Source organism: Lytechinus pictus, chromosome 2 (genome assembly GCF_037042905.1).
Source record: "Lytechinus pictus isolate F3 Inbred chromosome 2, Lp3.0, whole genome shotgun sequence".
In the NCBI taxonomy this organism is placed as follows: domain Eukaryota; kingdom Metazoa; phylum Echinodermata; class Echinoidea; order Temnopleuroida; family Toxopneustidae; genus Lytechinus; species Lytechinus pictus.
The window spans coordinates 10,244,027-10,271,021 of record NC_087246.1 but is presented as its reverse complement, the minus strand read 5'-3'; the positions used below and the strand labels follow the sequence as shown (position 1 = coordinate 10,271,021).

At 34.2% G+C, this 26,995-nt stretch overlaps 2 protein-coding genes across 5 annotated transcripts; one reads left to right on the top strand and one right to left on the bottom strand.

The window, feature by feature from the left end:
• Positions 1–204: 204 nt before the first annotated feature.
• Positions 205–13,739, top strand: LOC129275731 (SEC14-like protein 2). Its single transcript, XM_054912223.2, has 12 exons — positions 205–760; positions 2,283–2,352; positions 4,480–4,523; positions 5,030–5,092; positions 5,429–5,522; positions 6,080–6,174; positions 6,695–6,793; positions 7,341–7,485; positions 8,605–8,711; positions 9,357–9,496; positions 10,012–10,163; positions 10,648–13,739. The coding sequence occupies exons 1-12, from the start codon at positions 707–709 to the stop codon at positions 10,755–10,757; spliced, it is 1,173 nt and encodes a 390-aa protein (XP_054768198.2). The 5' UTR covers positions 205–706; the 3' UTR covers positions 10,758–13,739.
• LOC129254844 (ubiquitin recognition factor in ER-associated degradation protein 1-like) lies at positions 13,054–26,625 on the bottom strand. 4 transcript variants are annotated; one of them, XR_010295649.1, is made up of 14 exons: positions 26,480–26,625; positions 21,994–22,108; positions 21,287–21,319; positions 20,435–20,556; positions 19,692–19,828; positions 19,229–19,301; positions 18,434–18,502; positions 17,842–17,910; positions 17,221–17,277; positions 16,893–16,981; positions 16,328–16,415; positions 14,436–15,720; positions 13,642–14,175; positions 13,054–13,309 (listed from the first exon to the last, which is right to left on the bottom strand). XR_010295649.1 is itself a non-coding variant. In XM_054893381.2 (12 exons), exons 1-12 carry the CDS (start codon positions 26,480–26,482, stop codon positions 15,649–15,651), a joined length of 927 nt encoding a protein of 308 aa, XP_054749356.1. In that variant the 5' UTR covers positions 26,483–26,625; the 3' UTR covers positions 13,054–15,648. The 4 variants fall into 4 exon arrangements, 1 of the variants encoding a protein (XP_054749356.1); XR_010295647.1 differs by having other exon boundaries at positions 13,642–15,720; XR_010295648.1 differs by having other exon boundaries at positions 13,054–14,175.
• Positions 26,626–26,995: the final 370 nt, after the last annotated feature.

Sequence of the window (26,995 nt, the reverse complement as noted above, 5' to 3'; positions counted from 1 at the left end):
GCTTGACTTTCCGTAAGACACTTTAGAGCAAGAACATAGTTTTAGTTAATGGCTGAGTTTAGAATAGGGGCATATTGCCAACTCATTGTGTGGCACATTCAATTCAAATTGTCGATTCTGGTGATCACTCGCTTTGCCCACTCGCACCCCCTCAGAAATCGAGCGCCGTCAGCTCCCCGAACAAAGTTTGTGGCTTATTACGCCACAGACCAAAATCGCACTAGACCTATAGAGACAGACATCTGAGCTTTACCGACAAGATTACACGGAGCATAATATGCATCAACAAGCTCTTGCATGATACGAGTACTATACGAGGTGTTTAATGCCTGATTGGGAAACACTCAAATTTAGTGTAAAGCTCTAATCCACGTTGCTCGTTAAGAAGAAGCATTGAAATGGAGTGATGAGTGGAGTGTTTGATATCTTCAGACATTAGTTTCCTTAGTCTATTTTATAGGTTTGTCTATCATTATAATCTCACATTTTGATCATGAATTCATTTCAGATTTCTTTCATGATTTAATTGTGGGTTAAAACTTTTTAAAGAATTGATTTTGAAGTATCCGGCTTGAACTCTGGCTATATACAGATAATATTATTGTGATTTAAGTCAGCAAGTTCATTGAACCGAGAAATATCTACCGCACATGATCTCCGGTTGCTTCTTGATTAGCCCCATGAGCACTCTGTAATCCAACTTAAGATGAGCGGTTTCCCAGGTAACCTTTCTGAACGGCAGAAGGCTAAACTAGAAAAGGTATGTATTGTTTCTTCTACTTGTATCATTCATTTTCTAACTTATAATTACAGTTACAGTTAAAGTTAAATAGACTGAATATTCATTGGCAATTGTAGATGTATATAATTATGTTCTATTTTTAAAATCTTTTTAATTTAGTACGCCAGTGAATTGGTATTTTCCGTCAAGGAATCTAATTTTCATGCTCGTTGTAAATAAAAGGGTATTAAAGGGGAATCCAACCTTGGCCATACAATGGTTTGTTGGGAAGGAGAAAAATAAATTAAACAGAATGGTGAAAGTTTGAAAGAAATCGGACAAGCAATAAGAAAGTTATAGCTGCTTTAAAATTGAGATCACTAATAGTATGTACATTTCAAATTGGCAACTGGGTAAGTAAATTATGACAAGGGGCAAGGACAACTTTTCCATAGGCCATGTACTTTATTATCAGGGATTTGTGGTTTTCTCCTAGGTACCCATTCCCCTGGGGCAGTAATATAAATATAACCCAGGTAGTTTATTACTTGTTTAGTGTCCTCATGAAAGAAAAATATAATTTGAAGTAAAACTTTTGGGAAAATGACATTTTAGCCATAATATGTATTGGAGTACATGGAAGAGTCGTCCTTGCCTTACATCACTATGACATACCATATGCGGCCAATTTGAAGTCTCCATGAGTATAGTGATTGCCAATATTTACAACTTTTAAAAATTCATAACTTTCTTGGTGTTTGTCCAATATTGTTCAAACTTTCACCTATCAACTTGTCTGATTTTTCTTTTTCTTATAAAAACAAGTTTTTATTTGGGTTGGATTCCCCTTTAAGACCAACCACTTACCTTAAGATTATACTGTACATACATGTATGTCTATTACAAAATACTTATCAAGTGCATCGATCTGCATCCGTTATGATTAATGTTCATCAAGTGTCATGAAGCCAATTAAGTTTGTTATTATATATAATAGGGCACCACATTATGTATACGCAACGTTCAAAATAAAAACAAACTTAACAGATACGGATGTGGACATAGGCCTACGGAAATAATTATTGGGTAGGCCTATTATTAAACTTTTCTCCACATCTGGAGTAAGGAATGGATACCTCAACAGTTTTGCTATAATGAATGATTAATTCTTAGAAATTCTTAACTTTATAATGTTCATTGAATTTATTGCAAATCTGACAGCATTAAGTTTTACGTATAAACACTACACATTCTCCCCTTTAATAAATCTATTTTGACGGGAAGTGGATATCTTGCTTGCTTCGCCTTCTCGCACATTTTCATTGATTTTTTTGGTCTAAAACTCATATCCTCGAAAACATTTTTTTAATTGCTTCATGCAGTACCAGTACGGCAATGAAACTTGCAATATTGAAGCATGCCCAAAAGTCATGTAAACATGATTAAAAATGATAGTTACGTTATGATTATTTAGTAAAAATATATCAATCGTTACGAGTTGGATATGGATACATTATATTTTGATTAAAACAATCTCTGTACGTCTTTGTGATTGAAACAGTTAAAGGAAAATCTTTCAAACATCTCTGGACCAGAGGATGATGATGCAGTATTTCTCCGTTTTTTGCGTGGTGAGTTGATCATTTCTGGTATGATTGTAATACTAGCATTAACTATGGAAAAATATATTACGTCTTGTTTGTCAAATCTACGTCATCAAGATAATATCAACTTATTATCCAGGAGTAGCACTAGTTTTAACCTGGTGGGGAGGGGATGACCCTAACGTTGTGTTTGATTTATCTTTATAATGAATAGTAACACCACAAAACACGTTTTGTTTATACCCTTTCTTACTCTCTCTCTCTCTCTTGATCATCACTTGCAAATTTATGGGATGAGCGCCCTTTTCGCTGTCCCTGAACTTATCAACTTCAATTATGGGAAGAACATATCTTGGCAAGCTGACAGCACACAATACATTCATGCCGTCATGTGACATAGGATGTAGTGCCAAGTTATCTTCTCAAAACACATGTCGTCAAAGCCAGTCCTCGTCAAAGCAATGTGTGTCATTCTAAAAAGCAGACTTGCCATGGTAACATCACTTTTCAAATAAGTTTAATGTGTTACAAGCATTATCAAACTCTGGCACGTTCTTAGAACGCTATAGCAGCATTTCCATTATATAAAATGTATGTTTTTATTGTTATTAAATAATAGCAACTGATTTATCCGTTTATTTTATAATCATTGCATTCAATGAAATAAATGGAGAATAATTATAAGTGGGTCTGATAATACAATATTGATAATCACATACCTAATAAGGCATCGATATGTTTCAAATCCTATACAAGTTTTATGTTAACTTCTATGGAATTGTAAAATAATCAGGTATATCCTAAATTAAGGCTTAAATGTCATATTTGACTGAAAAGCCAGCCCCAAATGGTTGCAGACATTACCATCGCACCATAACACTGTATGTACCCTTGAAAAAAAATAGCATCTAAAGAATTACATTATCATAAAGAACAGTAACAATAAATGATGTATGCAATATTTCTGAGAAATTACATTTTATCTTGTATGCTGATGATACAAGTGTTTTTATGTCTGACGCAAATATTAACAATTTAATGGTTAACTTCAATAATGAGTTGTGCAAACTATCTCAATGGCTTGTTGTAAATAGATTGATTTTAAATGTAAATAAAACTCAATGTATGATATTCACCAATAAGAAAATTAATTACAATAACATTATTATTGAGATGAATGGTACTAAAATAAATGTTGCTACATCTATCAATTTTCTTGGGGTGATTGTAGATAATAAACTGATATGGCATGAGCACATCAATCAAGTTTGTAACAAAGTTTCAAAATGCATTGGCGTACTTTATAGGTTGAGGCATTTTCCACGTAAAATTTTATTGATGATTTACAATGCTATAATTTCACCTTATTTAAACTATTGTAATATTGTATGGGCCAATTCTAGATTCAATGATGAGATTATTCTTCTTACAAAAGAAAGCAATAAGAATAGTTTTTCATGCCAATTATCTTGCCCATTCTAAACCAATTTTCAAAGAATTGAAGTTATTGAATATTTTTGATATGAATGATTTTAATATTGCAGTTTTCATGTTTTTAGTTTTTGATAAAATTATACCCTCTAGTCTTTCAACATTTTTTTAATTGAATTCTGATTTTTACTTGTATAATATGCGAAAGCCATTAGATTTTCACTTGCCATTTGAGAGAACTAATATTGGTATCAATTCTATATTCTTTAAGGGTCCTAAAATTTGGAATGCATTACCTGATGACATTAAATTAAGTGTATCACTCAATTATTTCAAACGATTATTAAAAAAAAATATTACTTATAAAATTATCAGGCTTTGTTTGTTCAAGTATCGTGTAGGGTTTGTCTTGGAATATTAATAATTTGTATTTGTATTTATCATCCTTATTTTCTACTTATTATGTTAAAATGTTCATTTTAAATGATTGTGCTTACATTTTGGTGGCAGCACTGTATAAGACTTGGTTCTTCTAAGCTGTCTCCACATTCTTATATTGATATTTTGTTTATTACTATATATGTTTATGTGTTTTTATGAATGAAATAAATTGAAATTGAATAAATTGAATTGAACATAACAGACTATTATGAATCATGCGCAATTTACAATATTTTATCATAATAATATTCGATAATCACTTTTATTCATTTATTTCTTCAGCTAGGAAATTTGACATTGGTAAAGCAGAGTTGATGTTCAGAAACGTAAGTTAAACGAAATTTAAACTAGTGGCATACAACATGATGTCGCAGTCTCACAAACGAAACCAACCGTACACTGATGACAAACGATCGGTCAGTATGGGGTCACGTCTCGTTGGTGTGACTGTAACATAAGTGGAATTAATATAACAATTATATTTAACTGTTTTAAACTAAAATAATAATCTGTTTGTCTACTTAATTGTTTGTATCAAATGTAACTACATGTTAACTGTGTCATGTATAATGACTAGGTTTATATTGAATAAATGAAAAACTTGAATTCGAATTCGAATTATCTTGACGTATTGAAAAGAATAAGTCAGGGACAATGAACCTTGAGCCAGATTTGTAAACAATAACAAACATGGCATTTGAATAACACCTCCACTATTCTTAAAGGGTTTTGGGTGAATGGTCATCGTAAATGTGTGAATTCATAAGTTTGAGTTTTTATCTTTTTAATTAGCTATGATTAACCTGATGTATTTCTACATGATTTTATTTAGGATGTCAAATGGAGAAAGGAGAACAACGTCAGCACTATTCTAGAAACATACCAGGTCCCTGAGGTAAATCTCCTCGATGTATTTCTGATATCTAAACGTCTAGTAATTGAGCTTGTAACAGACAGGCGATTTCACCCAAATTGTTATGAATAATCAACAATTCATCAATCTAAGCCCTGTATGGCGAACAGATGGGGACCGGAGGAGGGTACTACTGTTTGTCTGCTCCCCAAAAAAGTTCCATTACCAAGGGGGAAAAAAGAAGAAGAAAGGACATGAAAGAGAAAATGATAAAATATCATAATTTTTTTTTTAATTATAAAAATCTGTCGCAATTTTAGATTGTCCACTTTAAAAATGTTATTCATCGAGATTGCTGTCATTCTCTCTTATTTCAAGGCTTTGAAAACGCATTGGTGTGGTGGTGTATCTGGCTTGGATAAAGAGGGCCATGCTGTTTATATATCACCCATGGGCAACTTTGATCCAAAAGGTATAGGAAATTAAATGAAATCAACTTTCACCATAATTAAGTACACGTCCATTTAGTTTTTCTAATAGAGGGATGCATTCGTTTACTGTATATGGTAGACCCTGTAATGAGATAAATTTGATCGAACATGCAATTTGCTCGTATTTTTTCAGAGTTTTTACGAATAATTAGTAAATTGTTTGGTGAATATATATAATGTATATAATATGTGAATGAGTAGGCTACAGAACATAATCATTCAGTATCAAAAATATCTTCGTTATTACTCACTGTACAGAACTAAAAAAGTTTGAATACATAATGATCGACATAGTAGACCCGTGTACTAAAAACAACCAATTACTATGAATGCTGTATTCATGCAGGTGAATGTAAAAAAATAGTGATATAACTGTTCTGTTCAGTATATGATAAGACGCAATCTGTTTTCTACGATTCTATGTATAGTTGGTCTGTATTTAGTGAAGACCAAAAATATCCTCTAAATAACATCTTCGAGTACCCGATGTGGACCATCTATTAGATTCATCATTATGCACTAAAGTTTTATTTTGTAGGTGTATTGTATTCAGCTAAGACCAGTGATATCCTAAAGACCTATGCACACTCACTCGAGGAAATGATTGACTGTCACAAGAAATTATCCGAACAGGTACTTGAAAAAATATTAATGTTCTAGAAAAGAGTTCAACAATATTGGTTGGTTTAATTTCAAGTAGATAAACAGTTTCGATGAAAGTCGATACCAAAATATTATAATATTAGATTGAGTATCATATTAAATTTTAGCGGACATAGTTGTCTATATGTTATTATGCTTTTCTAAGTGTTGAATATTATCAATATTACTGGAAATTTTGGCAGGCACCAGTTGACTCCATTATTACACCTTTAGCATTGCCATTTTAATCTTTATCATTGCCATTTTAATCTTTATCATTATCATCATCACGTCCCCTCCTCCTCATTGATTGGTTTTGTATTACGTCGACGGTCCGTTTTCAAATTCAAACTATTAATTATGATTGTCTTTTGTATTTCTCCTCGTTTCTCCAGCAAAATAACACATCCCCATAAATGCCAGGTATGAGCAGTTATAAAAATACAATATTCATATATCAATTCATGATTTATTGGAATCCCCTATGTTTTTTGTCTTGTTACTTTGTCAGAGAGGGCTAAAGCATACTGAAGGTTCTTTGATGATTTTTGACATGGAGAATCTTGGTGTACATCATTTATGGAAACCTGGTATTGATATCTTTATCAAGGTAAATTACATAATTTCTATACTGCGATTTATGATTTCAAGATGTTTTTATTTATCGTGCAGATTCAATTGTGTAATTTGTTTATAAATTCTGACTAGAATCAAGTCAAATTCATAATGATGAAATATATAATAAAGTAAATGCAAATATATATTATAGATTCATGCCCCGTAAACATTGAAATTAGTATATCAGTCGAATAGATAAGAATAGAGATATCATGAATAGAATAAGAACACCTTTACAAAGAAGAGGCAACTTTCACCACTTGTAACTTTCGAGTAACGTAGCTTAACAGTCAATAAAAACGTGGACCTACTACTAGGTCCATGATAAAAACAAGGGTTTGCATGGTAGTTGCATAGATGGCAAGTTTTCATATTCGTTATGACTTATGAGAGTTAGGTTTTTGAAACGGACTGCAGTTTTCAAGTGTTCCTCACAAATTCACAAAAGGTCGTGATGCAGTGATACATTTTAATATAATTCATGGGAACATTCTACGAAAAAATCTGATCCATAATAATAATTCTGTAATTATCCATAGATGGCTGAATTAGCTGAACAGCATTATCCCGAGCTTATCCACCGCTTGTTTGTCATCCGTGCTCCAATGGTGTTTCCAGTGGCCTACACCATCTTTAAACCATTCTTACAGGAAGATACACGGAGAAAACTACACATATTAGGAAGTAAGGTTAAGTTGTCTTTGTAGTGATGGTAGATATGGCAATCATCTTGACAATGAAACATATAGCAATGATTAAATGAAGGCGCGATGGTCCTAATAATTGATATATAGGCATATTGGTGTGGGTGATCATAGGCGGCGGAAGCGGGGGGGGGGGGTCTTGTCCCATCTTAAATTTTTTGTTGACAACCCATTTTTTTTTTGCTTGTCAAAAAATTTTGGTGGTCCCCCTCTAAAATGTTGGTTGATAACCTTTTTTTTTGGTTGTCAATTTTTTTTTCTGTGTCCATCCCAAAATTTCAGGTGGACCCCCCCTAATTTTTTGGCTTCCGCCGCCAATGTGGGTGATACATTGTGATGGAGGTGAAGTGGTGGGGATGGTGATTGGGGGTGATGTTGATGATTATGGTGGTGGTCGGGTGGTTATGGTGGTGAAAGATAATAATGAAATAGACAATGCTGAAGATTTCAATGATGATCGTGGTGAGGGTGATGATGATGATGATGATGATAAATGATGAGTATGCTGCTATAGCATATTCGTTATAATCATCAGTATAATGATGTGGGTGCTGATCATGATATAATGTCGATGTTATTAATGATAAAAAATAGCTATTATGATGTCAATGATGACATTAATGATGATCAAAAATAAGATTTTCTCTCACATGATATGGTGATATTAACCAGCTTACATTACAGACAAGTAGCAGATCCAGCCCCCCCCCCCCGGCCAGGAAAATATATGACTAAAGACAACACAAAAGGTGTGTTAATATAATAGCACCCCCTCCTGAGAGTCAAGGCTGATTGGAGGTAATTGGAGTGATGGCCATTTTGTTCTTTTTACCGAATTTGGGGGAAAAGGGTGCCCCCACCCCGACTGGTCAATCCTGTATCCACTGCATTGCCAGACTAGTACTACTATATGCTTCCATACCTGTACATTAGTCGGATGTAGCTTTCAGCCCAATCAAAGAAAATTACTTACGATTATCTTATACCCTAGGCATTTGTCATTTATTTTGCTCCTTGTATAGAAAAGATATGAGGATTGTAGGTTTGAAAATATAAATGTAATTAATTTGTAAATTCTGAATTTATCTAAAACTCTCAGGTAATTGGAAGGAGGTATTATTGAAGCATATCGACGCTGATCAGCTACCAGTTTACTGGGGAGGAACTAAGACTGACCCTGATGGAAATGAGATGTGTACTTCACTGGTAATAAATGAGCAAATATTTTTGAGGGGGCCAGGCACGGCATATGGACAATTAAAAAAAACTTAGAGCAAGTGAGCAAAACTTTGACACTTTTCACTAAAAAATCTAATTTGTGAAGAATTTAGACATAATTAGGAAAATAATATTATATTTTAACCTTTTTCCTTTCACTTTGTGATTTTTCTCAGTTTGGAAACTGTTTTTGAAGACGGAGACATGGCCCAAGCCCCTGATTTGCACACCCGGTGATGTACAATCACTCAAACTTATTTCAAAATTACTCACATTCTTAAATTTAGCCCCAGCGCACATGATGATTTAACAAAATAAAATACAGAAAGTATTCTGGTATAAAACGCCTCTGCAAATATCTTGCTACTTGATCTTGGTATGTTTTCCGAACAAATACTATACACAGTATGATAATATAAATACTGTATACTCTTTATTGCCCACACATGGTATAAATCTTACATCTCTGAAAAGACAAACTCTCTTTAACCATGTTTACACTGAAATATGTGTGATTGAACCAGAGTTCATCCATTCATAACAAGTCAATAAAGGAACCTATATCTTCAAAAGATTCCTATATCCTTATTCTTACAAAATAGATGCTCTTTTTCCTTTACTTCACCCTTCTAGATCAAAATTGGAGGTGCAATCCCTACATCCTTCTACCAGAAAGACCGTGAGCCGCCCCACACCTGGGCGACTCATCAAGTATCCAGAGCAGGGGTAGTTACCTTCGAGTATCAGGTTAACAAATCTAACAGTGTATTAAGGTAGGAATCTAAATTTGTAATGAACATTGTTTGGGCCTTTTTTTAAATATTTTTTAAATTATCTAACAATTTAACATTTTTCCACGGCTGAATTTCAATTGTGGGAAAAATATTTCTCCTTACGTACGTCCTACAATCAATGTCATGATATTGAGACCAAAAATTTACCGTTTTTCCACGCAGTGCCTTGTGGTTTATAAAAATATAGGCCTACAGTAATTTTTTTTTCTTTCTTGGAAGCATCTATAAATATAGGAGCTGGTGACAGTGAACGTTTTTTTGTGTGTGTTTGTAAGGAAAAAACCCATGAGTGTCCAAAATGATTTTTCGATTTACATTTTTTCTTCTTTAAAACGACCATCCTGTTTAAATGTTCTCTTTTTTAGTTGTTTGGTTGTGAATATTGACAATATTCCAGTCTATCCACATAAGAAAAACAAAATTTGTATCAAGTAACTTTTAGTGTTAATTTCGTATCAACTTTATTATTTTTTTTTTGTGCGTGAATATCTGAGGTATGAGTTTCAGACAGACTGCAATGACATCAAGTTCGGCTTTGATAGAGCAGATGCGAATGGTAAGAAGACTGCTATTTTGAAACTGGAGAAATACAACAGTCACATGGTGCCAGAAAACGGTGAAGTCTTGATAACCGAGCCAGGAAAATGTAAGTAGACTTTTGTCTATTATGAAATTATTGTTTTCGACAGAGAAAACAAACTTAATTCAAATTGTTTGCTAAAGTGTTACATGTAGGCCCTATATGGAAATTAAATCAAAGTCGGCTATGCCTGAATGTTCATACATAGCACACTATTCCATCCCCACCACTACCACCAACACCACCATCACCACCACCACCACCACCATCATCATCATCATCATTACCACCATTACCACCAACATCACCACCACCATCAACATCACCAATATCACCACCACCAACATCATTATCGTTATTATAACATCACTGTCATTACATCCCCCTCACCATCGCCATTATCAAAAGTACCATTTCCAACCTCGGTGTCATCATCATCATCATCATCCATCATCATCCATCATCATCATAATCACCACCACCACCACCACCATCACTACTGAGAAACAGATTTATTAATACAAGTTAATATTCTTTTCTCTCCTAAAAGATATCGTCACATTTGACAATCGTCATAGCTGGATCCAGTCCAAGAAGCTTTCCTATTGGTTGGAGCTACTGGAACCTAGTGACGTCACGGATATCGAATCGGAACAGTGATATCGTTGAAAGATTTATTTTATGCGTTTTGCTTCTAAAATGAATGAAACTCATTGTAAGCTACTGAAATATAAAATTGTCATTATTGGTCAAGGGCATTTGCTACTAAATAACTTTTATGAAACATCGCCAAGTTTTAAGAATATGAATATTCAGTTACAAGATCTACATGTATTAATGAAATATTAATGAATGGGATGATATGCACACATTGCTTTTTAAACAACACCCTCTCTCATCCAACTTTATTTCACCACTTTTAGTCCTTGCTTGTCTCTCATTCTCATTCAATTTCTCTGAAAGAAGAACACCCCGCCCCTCTCTCGTTTTTATTTTTAATTTCACCACTGTTAGTCCCCTGTTTATATCTCATGTAACTTTCTCAGTCTCATTCCATTTCTTTTAAAGACTACCCCGTCACCTCTCTTAATTCCTTCTCTCTATTTCGCTTTTAGTCCCCTGTTTATATCTCATGTTACTTTCTCAGTCTCATTCCATTTCTTTTAAAGACTACCCCGTCACCTCTCTCTTAATTCCTTCTCTCTATTTCGCTTTTAGTCCCCTGTTTATATCTCATGTTACTTTCTCAGTCTCATTCGATATCTTTTAAAGACGACCCCGCACCCTCTCCCTCTCTTAATTCCTTCCCTCTCATCCCTCTATTTCAACACTGTTCGTCCGTTTATATCTCATTATAACTTTCTCAGTCTCATTCCATTTCTTTTAAAGACTACCCCGTCACCTCTCTTAATTCCTTCTCTCTATTTCGCTTTTAGTCCCGTTTATATCTCATGTTACTTTCTCAATCTCATTCGAGATCTTAAGACGACCCCGTCACCCCTCTCTCATAATTCCTTATCTATTTCGCTTTTTGTCCCCTGTTTATATCTCAAGTTACTTTCTCAGTCTCATTCGAGATCTTTTAAAGACGACCCCGTCACCCCTCTCTCATAATTCCTTTTTTATTTCGCTTTTAGTCCCGTTTATATCTCATGTTACTTTCTCAGTCTCATTCGAGATATTTTAAAAACGACCCCGTCACCCCTCTCTCATAATTCCTTATCTATTTCGCTTTTTGTCCCCTGTTTATATCTCAAGTTACTTTCTCAGTCTCATTCGAGATCTTTTAAAGACGACCCCGTCACCCCTCTCTCATAATTCCATCTCTCTATTTTGCTTTTAGTCCCCTGTTTATATCTAATGTTACTTTCTCAGTCTCATTCGAGATCTTTTAAAGACGACCTCGTCACCCCTCTCTCATAATTCCTTTTCTATTTCGCTTTTAGTCCCCTGTTTATATCTCATGTTACTTTCTCAGTCTCATTCGAGATCTTTTAAAGACGACCCCGTCACCCCTCTCTCATAATTCCTTATCTATTTCGCTTTTTGTCCCCTGTTTATATCTCATGTTACTTTCTCAGTCTCATTTGATATCTTTTAAAGACGACCCCGCACCCTCTCTCTTAATTCCTTCCCTCTATTTCACCACTGTTAGTCCGTTTATATCTCATTTTAACTTTCTCAGTCTCATTCCATTTCTTTTAAAGACTACCCCGTCATCTCTCTCTCAATTCCTTCTCTCTATTTCGCTTTTAGTCCCCTGTTTATATCTCATGTTACTTTCTCAGTCTCATTCGAGAGCTTTAAAAGAAGGCCCCGCCGCCCCTCTCTCATAATTCCTTCTATTTCGCTTTTCGTCCCCTGTTTATATCTGTTACTTTCTCAGTCTCATTCCATATCTTTTGAAGATGACACTGCCCCCCTCTTTCTAGCCAAAAATGTTCAATAAATCTCCAATATTCCTTTCTTTCTCTAACCATTATTAATCCCTCTATTTCATCTTTAATTTCCATTTTCTCAGTCTCACTTCATACCAGTATAAAAAGTTTCTTTCCTCCAATTCTCAATACAAATGATATTTCTTTGACTGGATCATCAATTTGTGATACATATATTAATTTTCTAAAGCTATTAACTATCCTTTGTGAAAAATACTAATTTTGAATTAAATGTCACATCCTATCCACTCCAACATGAGAACATTTAAGATCTGGGCACAGTTGCATAAAAAATGAACTACTTTTGCCATCCAATGGTAACTTTGATGAAATCCTTGATTTTGATTAGCTGTTGAGTATTGTTGCCATGGTAGTTATTATTGGATGATAAAGTCACCATAACAGTAACTTTTATGCAATGGGGCCCTGAACTAAAATGAACAAAGACCAGTAAAGCTAACTGCCATATCACATTGCTCATGAAATGAACATGAAAGAAACACACCATTACATTGTCATTAATTCTATTTTCATATATAATTATCATAAACATTTACATGTATTCTACAAAACAAATACATTAACATGGCAGAAATCATATCTGCACCGTTTATAAATCTTCTTTGAATATGGTGAAGTATATTGCTTTAAAGACTAAGATGTTAAGACCTGTTAATTTGACAATACTAAGTGTAATATGAATGGATTCTCAATTATCTATATCATCAGGGGCTGTAGAAAAGTTTTGAAAGTGGGGAGGGGGGGGGGACCATGCTGTCATTGACTCATGACAGGGAAATCAGGGACAATATCTTGTGCAATACAGAAATGTTGGCTTGACATAACGTAACAGGGTTATGAAAAATAAATGTGATTGGATAGTTTATTTAAATAACTTATCGTAAATATGTTCCCTGCCATTTAATTGCCTACGCCCTTATAAAAATTGTTCATGAATTAATTTCTATACAGATGTTTTATAAAGAATTCATATTAGACTTAGGGTTAGGTTTGAAGTTCGGTTAGTTAGATTTTGGCTCAATGTGCACATTTTCTGTTGAAGCAATTGTTGCTGAAACACCCCCCCCCCCCCCCCGGAAGCCTACTACAATTGTACCGGAATTTTATATTATAGAAATAAAAATACACTTATCAATAAAGAAGCAGTATACTATTAACTAAATAAATAAATAGATGAAATAATTCTGTATATAAGCCATGCCCATGCAGGAGTTCACAATGAGTAAGCCAAAAATAAATAAGAATTTCTGTTTCTTTTCATTATCATTATATGACCGCTCCCCCCCCCCCCCACATATATCCTTCACAAAAATAAAGTCCATGGATGACAAGTATAATACAGTCTGGTACAAACAGCCATAAGTGAGAAATGAGGATGCTTTTGCTGGTTAGCAATATTTTACCTTTTAGTCAGATAGAATAAGATTTGTTTTAATAAATAGCAAAATGTAAAGTTATATATCTGCTGATTCATCTGTTGACTGTTTCTTACAGAATCACTTACAATAATATTTTAACAAAACATGGTACTAATATTCAAATGGATAATGAAATGGAAAGGACAATTCTATAAAATAATCAATCTATTGTATGTCTGACCCAAACTTGCCGCTCTTTCTCTATTTCACTTCACAAACACTCCAGCCATGATTATTGAAGAACATTATACGTTTTCATATACGGAAATGAATCATGAGGAAGATCTTGTGTATAATGGGTCAGATTTATATACTGTATGGAAGTGAAAAAAAAAAAATTCCTGTTTGAAAATCAGTCATAAGACCGAGCACTGGCTGAACATGACATGATCATCTTCAGGAGCATTAAAGGGCATTGATGCATGATGATCTTATGAAATCATGGTCAGTGAGATTAAAACAAATCCCAAAGAAAAAAATGTTGATGCACAATATAAGTTTGATCCTAAGTGGACCAGCAGGGTATGACCTTGTAACATAAAAAATACAATCAATTGTTCATTTAAGAATAACCATAAGTCTGTGGTCAACTGTGTACAAAAGGTTACTATCAATTGCAAATTTGAATTGCATCCCTTTATGTTACATGGCCCGGTGGGTGTATCATAAAGCTGTTTGTGAACATTTCTTACATGCTAAATAATAACCAATGAACATTTAATGGTGAATATCATTTACCACAAGAAAGGATCACCAGTCGTTGTCAAAGTCACTCGTAACTTACAAACAGCCTTATGAAACGGCCCCCTGGACTCACAGACAATATACATTTGAAATATTTATATGAGGATAGTTCTTGGGACACACAAAATCTGCAATTTTAAAGAACGGGTGAATTTTTAATTGAAGGCGACAAAGATTCAAAGAACACAGAAGAGGGCTGCCTAGTCTGGCTGTATGGTCAAATTGTTATTTCAGTGGGAATAGGAACCATTCATATGACATTGTAACATAAGGATTCTATTACATGACATTTGAAAGTGAAGAACCTAGGCTAGAGGTTTCCCCTTGTTATATCAAGACCATGTGAAATAACAATCAATTACATCTCTGTGATACAGGGTCCAGGGCCCTGTAAAACAAAGGTTAGCGATTAATCGCAAAATGAAATGGCCTATCAGGATCATTGTTGCATGTGCATTTTGCTCAGTAGTCTGACAAGGAACCAATCAGAATTGTTCTTTCAAATGAGCGATCAATCGCTTAACCTTTGTGTTATGGGGCGCAGATCTCTGGTCAATTGTTTTGTTTACAGTATGATACATGCATGATACCAGGGGCCTGTCTTACAAAGAGTTACGATTAATCCAATAAATCGTAACTGTGGAAATCCACCAGGGTCATATTTTTTTCTACAGGAAATTTGCACAATGTCCTTTGTAACCAAAGAGAAGCACACTGAATTTTCAAGAAAACAATAAATGCATGAATATACATCATAGCTAGAAAATATTTTGAAAAAAACAATAGATTCTGACGTTGCTGGCCGTCAATAGTTGCGGATCAATCGCAACTCTTTGCAAGACGGGCCCCAGATCACCACTGTTTGTCTCATTCTGATACACCACATGGCAAAATGTTAAATATACACAACTATGGTATGATGTTTAGTCTCTATTTTGTTCTTGTTTTTGTGCGTAGCTTCTTCCCATCTCCCTTGAAAGCTTCAAATGAGTCTGGTTCATCCTAGAATAGAAAGAAAAAAGGATAAAAGGATTTGTATTTTAAACACCGGTACAATGTGCCATATAAATATCATTATTATTCATTACTATTAAAAAGGGAAGATGTTGGAAAAGACTGCATATTTTTTCTTTATGTATAGAGTTATTACTGGCTTGTCGTAGAGCCGAATTTACATTGCTATATATGTATAAGGCCAAGCCCGGACCTGCTCTTGTTAGAATTTGGTTCTCATCAACAAAAATGGTTAACCATGTAGGTAGAATGGATCAACATTTTTCTTTATCAAAAATAATTGTCAACTAAAAAAAGAAGAAAAAAATCATATTTTGTGGTACATGTATTTACTTTTTCTTCATTTAATCAGTACTGAAGACATCAATCAAAGAGACAAACAAAAATTCATAATCTATTTTGTACTTTATTCTCTTTGCACACAAGGTGTGGTAATTTATGGTGCCAATGGAGGCTTTGTGCTTCAGTCACAAAACCCAAGACCAAATTTTTTGGATTATTTTTGTAGAACAGGGTTCCCATTATTAGGGATAATTGAGAAAATTGAATCATATTACAATCTTAAATCACCCCCATCATATCCCTGCATACTTACCGTGCCTACCCCATTGCTAGCTGCAGAAGGTCGTATTCTCCTGATGAACGTCAAAGTGCCTTTCTTGTAATCATAGTTTGGGATGCCTCTGAATAGTGAATAAAAGAGGTCAGTGTATTTGTTTTCTTGAGTGGAATTATAGTAAGAGGAAAGTAACATCCATGAACATACACATGCTAATGAACTGGCAAATGTGATAAGTCAAAGAGCACTATGGGGCCATTCAATCATTTCTTTTGGACACAAAATTGAGTCATCTGTGGATATAAGAGAAATTCAGTGCACTACTCTTTTATAGTCATTTATACAAATTTGGAATACAATTACAGCCACCATGAAGGAAGTGCAAAAAAACATAGAAATTGTCAATATTGTGTGAATTTAGGGCCGTTTTACAAAAGCATGTATTCTCAATTGGACCTTTCTCAGCTATTATCAAGCATGACTGGTGGATTAATTGTCATGAAATGTGGTCTCGAACCAGAGTTTGAAAACTTTCTTTGTGAATTAAGAGACTCTTTAAAAAGATTGTTTTTTTCAAAATGGGATAGATTTAGATGCCTACCTCTGTGGGATATCTTCAGGAGGAATGACAGGTTTGTATTCTACATTCTTCTTCTTGCCATCTAACCTGTGACCTTCTCCTTGGAATGCCTAGACAGAGGAAGAGAGAAAGAGAGAGGGGGAGAGGAAAAGTCATGTGGATGTGAATGTAGACTTCAAAAGCATGCTACTATAAATTTTTACTCATAATGATGATTACATTTCAAATTCCCAAGACAACAATGAACATTAAAAATCATGTTATGTAAAGTGAGTACATTACAGTATCGAGGAGAGAAAATCAATTACAATAGTTTTTCATATATAGATAGAGATAAAAATTAACTTACCCTGAATTTGCTTGCATCAATGTACTGTGAATAATCTGTGTTGTCTACTTGCATTTCCTGTTTCAAATAAACACAGAGAATAGGCATTGTAAACAACGTGCACATTACACACTAAAATCAAATATAAGATGGGCCCTGGAGCTGGTAAATGCAAGAGACAAAGGGGAGAGCTTTCAAGTACTGGAAGGTGTTTCACAAAGATTTAACTTTTTAAGTATGACTTAAGTCGCACTTAAATGCCGACACGTATATGATATGCAATGCGCGATCTTATTGATAGATACACAGTAGTGTGCGTCCTCATGACACGATCTGACCAATGCAGTCAAGCCTTTCATACAAATCGCAACTCAGTATTTAAGTGCAACTCTAAGTCATACTTAAATCTTTGTGAAACACCCCCCTGGAAACACAAAAGGATGATTGAAATTTTCACTCATAATGAAATAAAATTTGAAATGCATGTTGTCAGCATCCGTCTTCTGGGCAACAGCGTAAAAGGCTAAATGATAAATGATAAAATTGCATTGCCTTGGCAAAATATTCTTAATTTTCCCTTGATAGATGATGGTAGACGGTCTTTAAATAAACAAGTTAAAAGATAATGAAATATAACTTTACCTCTTGTTGGTGTTCCCTTGCTTTTGGTATTTGAGGTTCAACATAATCAACCGGTTGTGCAAACTCAACCTGTAGTGATATAAAACAATAAAAAATGTTACAAACATGCAGAAAACCTACATAAATATGCAACACAGGGGGTATCACACCAACCCCCAAGACTTGCAAACTGGTGTCCTATGCAAACGACGGGCCTTTTTTATAGCTTCCCCCTGGAGACCAACTTCCGTTTCTTTGTGTCAAGCTGCCAATTCCTACTTGGCAAAACCCTTGAATTTCACGACGGTGTCATGTTTCTTGTAAATCATGATAACCTGAATAACCAAATTCCACTGTCTTAAATATATCAAAATGAATGATAAACTCAAGTTAATCACATGTAAACAAATTCTTACAAAGCAAGAGTGTCTAATTTAAATTCAAACCTGGGCCCTGGTATCATAGGGCTAAGTGGGTTAATAGTACAGTGGATAAATATGACTGACTGAATATAGTAATGCAAATAATTGTAACAATTCAACTCTAAGATTAATTACTTGGCTTTTTAAAGCACCTTTTATTTTGAATTTCAAAATAAATCAATTCTACTTACACTCATATCACATTCAATGATTGATACAGCATCACTGGGCTTAGTTTCAAGAACTTCTAGCTCATAGATCTGAAAGACATTTTTAAATAATAAAGCATATTTATATATCATTATTAAATTCATCCATAACAGTTAGAAACTCTTTCAAACTCTAATCCTATGACATAATCATCAACAATGTACAAATGTAAAAAAGAGTATTTAAATACAGTCATTATCATTAAATACTAAGATATTAAAATAATCACAACCAGTTAAATATTTTCCAAATTTTCAAAATTCATGGTTTTTCTATGTCATCTGCTTAAAGTACAGTTATTTTTTAAAAATATGTGACAACACAAAAGCAAACTTAGAAGTATTACACAAGTACATATGACTGAATGACAGTAATTTCACTTAGATCTGATCATCTATTTGGCAAAGAGATTAGTCAGTGAATATCAATGAAAAGATTTTTCATACAGAGCCAGCACTTGGCCTAATGAGTAAAACATTTTGATGGGCCAGACATGGCTAAGTGCAAAATCTGTTAAAGCAAAAAGCTGTTTTTTTAACTTTTAGATACAAAAATCAAATTGTGATCAATTTTGAAATATTCAGAGAATATTTCAGTTTTTCCTTTACTTTTCTTTCTTTTTCTTTCTTTTTTTCTTCTTGGTCCTGGGAGTCAACAGCCCCCAAGCCCCACATATGTACACCATTGTAAAGAGCTACCAAGATTTCTCAATGTGAGCTACCAAGGATAACAATGTCAAGTGCAAATACATTGTATGTTATTAAGGTAGACATTACCTTATCATTATATTTGATAGCCACCATATCACCTTTGGTCAGACAAGCAAATCCTCGTAAGATGTTCTCAAGACTGTTGGTTGATGTTTGGTTAAGGAAACATAGGCTTAAAAAAGAGATCTAATATCTATCAAAGAACCAATTAACACAACATTCAATATTTAAAGAGGTATATAAAGGTACCGAAATGGTCTTTTCTGCTATTTTAACACACTCGTGTATTAATTAGTTTCAAGCAAGAGCAAATATACAATCAAATTGAGAAAAAAAAACACACCTTAGAATGGATAAAGGAAATACATTGTAAAGCTAGACTAAAATGAACATAACCACAACAATACATTTGCTGCAAATTCAGTACATGTACAGGTAGAAACATATTTTGATTTAATTTTGAAAATTTTGAATCCTAAGATTAAACATCAAAATGACAAAATTACTTGACACAATTTTAAAAGGATACACCGCCTTGGGATTTGATATATCAAGGAAGTCAACTGACTGAGGTTGAAATTTTGAATACGTTGCCACAGACAAACCATTGGCTTCTACTTGGATGTTTAATAAATCACCCTGATCAAGTAATAAGTTCTGCATCATCTGGAAAATCATCAACAAAAATTGATTAAGACATTAATAAATGCAAAGAGAAATGGTGTCAGGCGAGACACAACAAAAAAAAGGGAATATATTAGAATATGGTTGAAAATTATTCATAAGAAATGATATCACATCAATTAATGATGAAAAGATGATTGGGTAGGACGAAAGGGTGGAATATCAAGGTAAGCTAACAAAGTAAGGATTTATATACAGGTGTCATCAAATTACCATCAAATGCTTGAAAATTAGAACATCATTGGAAATAGTATCATCATTCATTAGTATCATTATAATATCACTGTTCTTTATGATATAAATAATTGGTGAGTCGAGGTATATGGGTTCTAAGTATTTATTTCTTGAAATGCTAAGGTACCTTATTGACAGAGCATGCTAAAGGCACTTGGAAGCATTCGTACTAAATGCTATATAAATGTTGCATCATATTCATTGCATTATCATTATTAATATCATCCTCCTCATCATCTATTGTTATTATTGCTGCTGTGGTTATGTTATCGATTCTTCTCAATACACTGATTGATATGATATAAGTAGTATTTTTGCAGACAGTTTTTTTTCAATTTATAGTGAATTACTTACCCAGTATGGGAGATATACTTTGCCTTCGTCTGCTACAAACTCTAAGACTCCACAATGTGTTGTCCTGTTTGCTTTCTTGTTTGTGAGCTTGAATAGCATTGGGTATTCAATGTGAAGCCGTGCTGTTTGGTGAAAAATAAGTCACATTACTCCTCACAGACTGGCATTGACTTGTCAATAATAATAATAATAAACATCACTTGTAGTATTACCAATTAGCATTCTCTGACTTACATGCAAAGAACGATATTGGTTTATCATATATGATATATACATGTATATGAGTTAACAAATCCTAATTGCACATGAAATGTACTAAAGCAGTGCCTTATTTTAACCAAACAAATATGAACCTTTACTTTTGTATGGCTAATTATGGTCACATCTGATTTGCTGTCAAGAAGAAATAGCATTGTTGTGCCCAAGCCATGTATAAAATGACCACAAAAAAAATTAAGAAAACAATTGGTGAATAGAATGAAAAAGGCTTGCAAGGAAAGTTTGAAAAATTAGAATTCCATTCTTATGTCCATGGCAGACTATAAATGTAAGTCACATTAAAAAAAATAATAAATGAGCTAAGTTATTTATTCCTTTATCATTGTGACTGTTCCTGGGCTGGTGAGAGTTATAGCCTTACAAGCAGATGATTCAAAGATTTTTGTTCCTGCCTTACATGTGATCCAATTCACTGGGTAAAAGTTATAAATTACTTTATATTAGTTGGCTTACTTACATGTACGTACTTGGGTAGTTTCCTTTACCCAAAATTATGTAACTTAAAGTTAAATTTCCTTTAATCGTATAATACTTTTTTTCAAAAAGAACCTCCGAAATTACATGTATACTTACACAAAGTGTCAAGGGCAGATGGTGGCATTATAACTGCAAAAATAATGTGAAACGAGAATCAATATTAATATCTTATCATTTTTAAACCAGAAACACCATATTAAAAATGAATTACCTATAAATGAAAATCATTATTAGTAGCAAATACTATTGCATTATTTTCTAGCATTTTTAAGTACACCAATTACCACCAATTACCAATTCCAAAGACTTTTTGAAGGAAGAAAATAACACATGCTGATCTTGAAATTATCTCAACAGTATGAATTGTGTTTTCATTTGATCGATAAGATGATAAGAAAAAAAGTCATTCTGAAGTTCAGAAAGCCAAAGTCCTGAGGATTCCCCAAGTAATTTGCCAAAAACAGATGGACATACTGAAGGTTAGTATTTTAATTTCTACACTTATTGCAAAGGAATATTATAGATAATAACAGAACACAGTAACCTCACTGTAAATGTCCTTAAAGAGGATGTTTATGATTGGGAAGTTTTCAAGTTTATCATATCATACATGTAGCATATAAACATCACAAAACATCACTCAAGTACATGTAGATAATGTCAAACATTTTCACAGAGTTTTGGTGAAATATGTACATCGAATATAAAGTCTTTAAAAGGTTGTTAACTTCCTGAATTAAGAAGTTTTGTCCATATTATAAACAGAAAGTGTCCCATCACACAAATCTTGGTATTCCTCTTACTTTTTCCTCCTCTTTCTACATCTTCTCTGTATGTCCCTGACAGCATAGATACAGAAAAACATCTGTATTGTGTCTTGAACTGGTTAGGAAATGAGGCAAATGAGTTGAATCCAAACTGTAGAGATAAAAGAAATAAATATAAAATTTGATTTCCTATTGTAATAAATTCAACTTTCTGCTGGGGAGGACTTGCATTTTATAATAATATATTTCACCTTTTTTTCTCTTTATTAAATTCTCCCTCTTGTTTCCCACCATGGTTATGGCAGATCCAGATAGGGGCACAGGGGCACATTAGGCCTGTGCCCCCTCCCCCCTTTTGAGAGGCACCCAAAAACATTTGAGGGAAATATGTCATGCATACAGAGGACATTTTTTTTTTTGCATGTCAAATTTTTCCTGTAACAAAATGTCCTCAATTTGGGAGTGAAAACCTTCCCTTTTTTCTTGTACATTTCTAAGATCCACCTCTGATGGAACTATTCTTTTCTTTTTGCTAAACATGTATACACCAAGCAATCCTCAAATTGGCTAGAATCCTAATATTAAAAACGTAAAGAACAATGCAGAGGTATAGAATTTTATAACGTTGAGGTATATACTAAAATTTTCAAAGAACATTTACTTTAAAAAAAAAAGGGTAATGTGTATGTAAAGCACCTGTCTAACCAGTTGGCATCTGCAGTTTAACAACATTTTTATTTAACAATTTCTGACATTAGTGAGTGCAGCCAATGTCATTCAGCGGAACAACCACATACAGAGACTGAAGTTTTGGTCTTATATAAACAGGCACTATCACTCACCACATCAAATTCCTTGATTTCAACTCCAAAACCCCCTTAAAAAAAGTCAAATTAAGCCATTAAAAATGCGAAATATGCTCCATCTGTATCTCCTGAGCACTCGGTGGCTAAATGCATAAACTTAAAATGAGGGGTCGCCAAAAAATGAAGAAATGTGTAGTTTTGTTTTGAGTTCATGAATGTTTTTCCAAATTTAGAATTGTATCTTCAAAATGACCAATCAAAAAGAGAAAACTGAAAAACTGTACCGCATTGAACTTGCAAAGAAATCATGTTGACGGCATGTTTGCGGCAGGCCTTCATTCCGTATAGCAGAAATGTAACCAAAAATAAAATATGACCTAAATTTGTAGCAAAACCTTTCTCTTGCTTGTCAAATAATTCTTCATGACCGAAGCTTGACCTTTCATTCTGTACTGAAAACCTTTTTTTTTGCTTGTCAAATTTAAAGTTCATTAAACCAACACCTCCTGTTCAAAATCGTTTTCAGGCAATCAGGGTCCTAGAGACTCCTGATACATTTCAAGAATATACGAAATTTTAAGATAGAAGGTGAAAACAAACGGCAATTAAAGATCTTGACAGCTGGCAGCTGTCTGTTTCGAGGAGTTTTTTAAAAACATTTTAGAATTTTTTTAAATTTCTCCTCATACACAGACGGCTCGCGATCGTGCAGCCGCCATGAGGGGGTTAACAATGCAAAATCCTCCTGAAGGGGCTCATCAATTTTTGTCTTTATTTCATAAAATATATACATAGAACGGGACCAAAATAAAGATTATTATTCTGTTTTGGCGTGAAATGCACTAAAACAGGAAAAAAAAACTTAAAAGGAAAAAAACCAAACAGTGACTTACTTCGGCTGTCGCGCAACTCCCACTTCCCTGGTTTATCCGAACTTAATACATACACATATGGCCATTGAGTCCCTGTACAGATCGAGTTAAAACTTCGGTCTCTGTAAATGGTGAGCTGAGTGGAGCCAACGGAGTTCAGCGGAACAACCAATATAACAGAGACCGAAGCTTTTGGTCTATTAAAGATCTAGATACAAACAAAGATACAAAACTATTTTTAACATTTTCAATTTTTTTTTTATATCTCCTCGTACACAGAGGGCTTGCAATCAAGCAGCCGCCATTAGGGGGTTAACAGTAAAAAAAACAAAAAAAAACAACGGGGCTCTTCAATATTTGTCTTTATTTCCAAAAAACATATATATAGAACTGGACCAAACTAAAGATGATTATTCTGTTTTGGCGTGAAATGCACCAAAACAGAAACAAATAAACTTATAAGGAAAAAAAAAACAGAGACTTACTTCGGCTGTCACGCATCTCCCACTTCTTATCCAAACTTAATAGTTAAGACATAAACATATGGCCATCGAGTCCCTGTACAGATCAAGTTAGAACTTTGGTCTCTGTAATTGGTGAGTGGAGCCAACGGAGTTCAGCGGAACAACCAATAAAACAGAGACCGAAGCTTCTGGTTTAAGATATACCCATCTGTTGTGTGTCCAAAGTCTGGACAATCGATTTTAAACAACCATTTGAAAAGTAAACAAGCAAAGTTTTATCAATTTTTTAGTGCACAGTCTAAGGCAATATTTATAGAGAACAAAACTGAAAAAAGTTACTACTATTCATATTTTTTGTGCAATCCAAAGACAAAAAAGAAGGTTTCAAAATTTTAAGTGTCTGGACACAACCCCCCCCCCTTACATTACAAAGACAGGCAATAATTTTGAAAAGACATTTTTTTAGAACAAAAAACAATATTGCAGAAAAGCTTAACAAAACATGTCGCATTTCCAGGCAGGTTACTCAAAGTCCATGAAGTCTCTAATGTTATATCTATCATGTCTATAGTACCGGTATTAATTTTATCTTTTTTTTATTTAAATTTTTCTTAGCCTTAACTTTAGATCTATATGGGGTGCAGACTAGACCAAAGTTCTGCTGAACTCCGTTGGCTCACTCACCAAATACAGAGACCAAAGTTCTAGCTCAATCTGTACAGGGACTGAATGGCCATATCTTTATGTATTAAGTTCGGATAAAACAGGGAAGTGAAGTTGCGCGACAGCTGAAGTAAGTCACTGTTTTTTCCCCTTTTAAGTTTATTTTTCCCTGTTTTGGTGCATTTCAGGCCAAAACAGAATAATAACCTTTATTTTGGTACAGTTCTTTTCATACATTTATTATGAAATAAAGACAAAAATCGATGAGCCCCGTCGGGGGGATTTTGCATTGTTAACCCCCTAATGGTGGCTGCATGATAGCAAGCTGTCTGTGTACGAGGAGAAAAAAAAAAAAAAAAATGTTAAAAAACTCCTTGAAACAGACGGCTGCCAGCTGTCTAGGTGCAGACATGACATTGTTTATTATTGCGCAATTCCAAGTCCATGATGATGAAGTCTCTTGACTTACATGTAAGTGTAAGTATGGCAGGTTCCCCCAAGTCTGCGCAGTCCCCCTTGTCTGTGCACTCGCGTGTCTGCGCGATTCTATTAAAAGAAGATACGCAACGAACACAGACTTTACACATGCAATACATAGACAGGTATTCATGAAAAATTTTGACTCAAAATAGTGGAAAAATAATGAATTTAGGGCATTTCATGTGACGGCCTCAAAATGCAGCCTTTCTCATCAAAATCCCTGAATCGTGTGCAAAGTGAATGAGTGCGCAGACATGGGGTACCATTTTTTTTCTTCAAAACATCGCATGCGATCGGTCGCAGGTCAAACCGATCACATGCGATGTTTTGAAATCGGCCGTGAATAATACGTGTGAGGAATTTTGAGGATAACTGGAGGATGGACACGGAGTGAAATACGGGTGAAGAGTACAAAGAAATTAAGCTATTTTACTTTCTCATATTTTTTTTCTATAATTTTTACAATAAATAACATTTCCATCCCACCTTTGTCACTCGGAATATCCGATCGAGTTCACCGTCCCGAAGTTCGGTTAGGTGGAGCGTAGTGCACAGTGCAGCGGTAGTGAAATGGAGTGGAGCCTGCACGAACGCGAACTTCGCCCGTGGTAGAACTTGTACTAGAAGCCTCCTGGCTACACACACTGACACACACGAGAAGAGGCAACTTATTTCAGAATAAGGGCAGGCCGATCTATCAATAGTATCATGTCTAGATCTATTAATTTTATCTTTTTTGTGATTTCAGCCTTATTATAAGGGGGTGCAGACATGACATTGTTTATTATTGCGCAATTCCAATGGCAATGCCAATGCAATGTGCAGCCATGGCACGAGTCAAGTCTGTTGAAGTATACCCAGTTGTTGTGTGTCCGGACAGGTTGTGTGTCCGGACGATCAATTTTAGAAAGTCATTTGGAAAAAATTACAAGCGAAGTGTCATCAATTTTTAGTACAAAATGTAAGGAAATATTATAGAGAACAAAATATAAGATGATTACAACTATTGAATTCATATTTTTAGTGTAATCTTAAGACAAAAAAGAAGGCTTAAAAAATATAAAGTGTCCGGACACCCGATCCCCCATCCTACAGTGTTTTCTGATTCAGCAATTTTGCAAATTTTCTCTGCCACTGCACACAACCAAACACGCAATTCAAAATAGGCAAAAGATCAATAATAAAATTCACACTTCACAGTAAATAAATAATTATGTTCGCATAAAGATCTACGTACCATTGTGCCAAATATACACTCTTTTCTCCTCGACAGAACTTGATAGTCAAAGTTTGATTATCAATGTTTGATTATCAATGCAAAGGGTAATTGACTGGATCTGGATGAATGATGTTGATGATGTGTTGTTGTTCCTTGACGTAGAAGCTAGCCCGTAAGATCGAAAAACTAAACAATAAACCTATTGCCAAGCTAATACTTGCTTAATGCTGTGGCAAAAGAAGCACTACTGGAAAAAATACAATCATTAAAGGGATACTCCGGGCTGAGGATATTTATATCTCAATAAATAAATTGAAATTCACAGAGAAAAATGCTAAAAAATTTCATCATAATTGGATAACAAATAACAAAGCTTAATTTGTAGTATTCCGGTTAAACAATATTATTCGAGGCATTTCTTCATGAATATGCATTACGTGGTCGTGGGCCATGATGTCACATCTCCACTTTACTTTTTCTTATGGTAGGCCTATTACATGAAATCATAATCAATAATTGTTTCATTTTTTTACA

Bases quoted from the DNA above. Each gene is read 5' to 3' on its own strand.
- LOC129275731 (XM_054912223.2), top strand. From the start codon at position 707: ATGAGCGGTTTCCCAGGTAACCTTTCTGAACGGCAGAAGGCTAAACTA. The intron at 2,353-4,479 runs GTGAGTTGATCA...TTATTTCTTCAG, and splicing joins ATTTCTCCGTTTTTTGCGTG to CTAGGAAATTTGACATTGGT. The intron at 5,523-6,079 runs GTATAGGAAATT...TTTATTTTGTAG, and splicing joins GGGCAACTTTGATCCAAAAG to GTGTATTGTATTCAGCTAAG.
- LOC129254844 (XM_054893381.2), bottom strand. The intron at 21,320-21,993 runs GTAAGAGGAATA...TTATTTTTGCAG, and splicing joins TGTAGAAAGAGGAGGAAAAA to TTATAATGCCACCATCTGCC. The intron at 18,503-19,228 runs GTAATGTCTACC...AATGTCTTTCAG, and splicing joins CTATCAAATATAATGATAAG to ATCTATGAGCTAGAAGTTCT.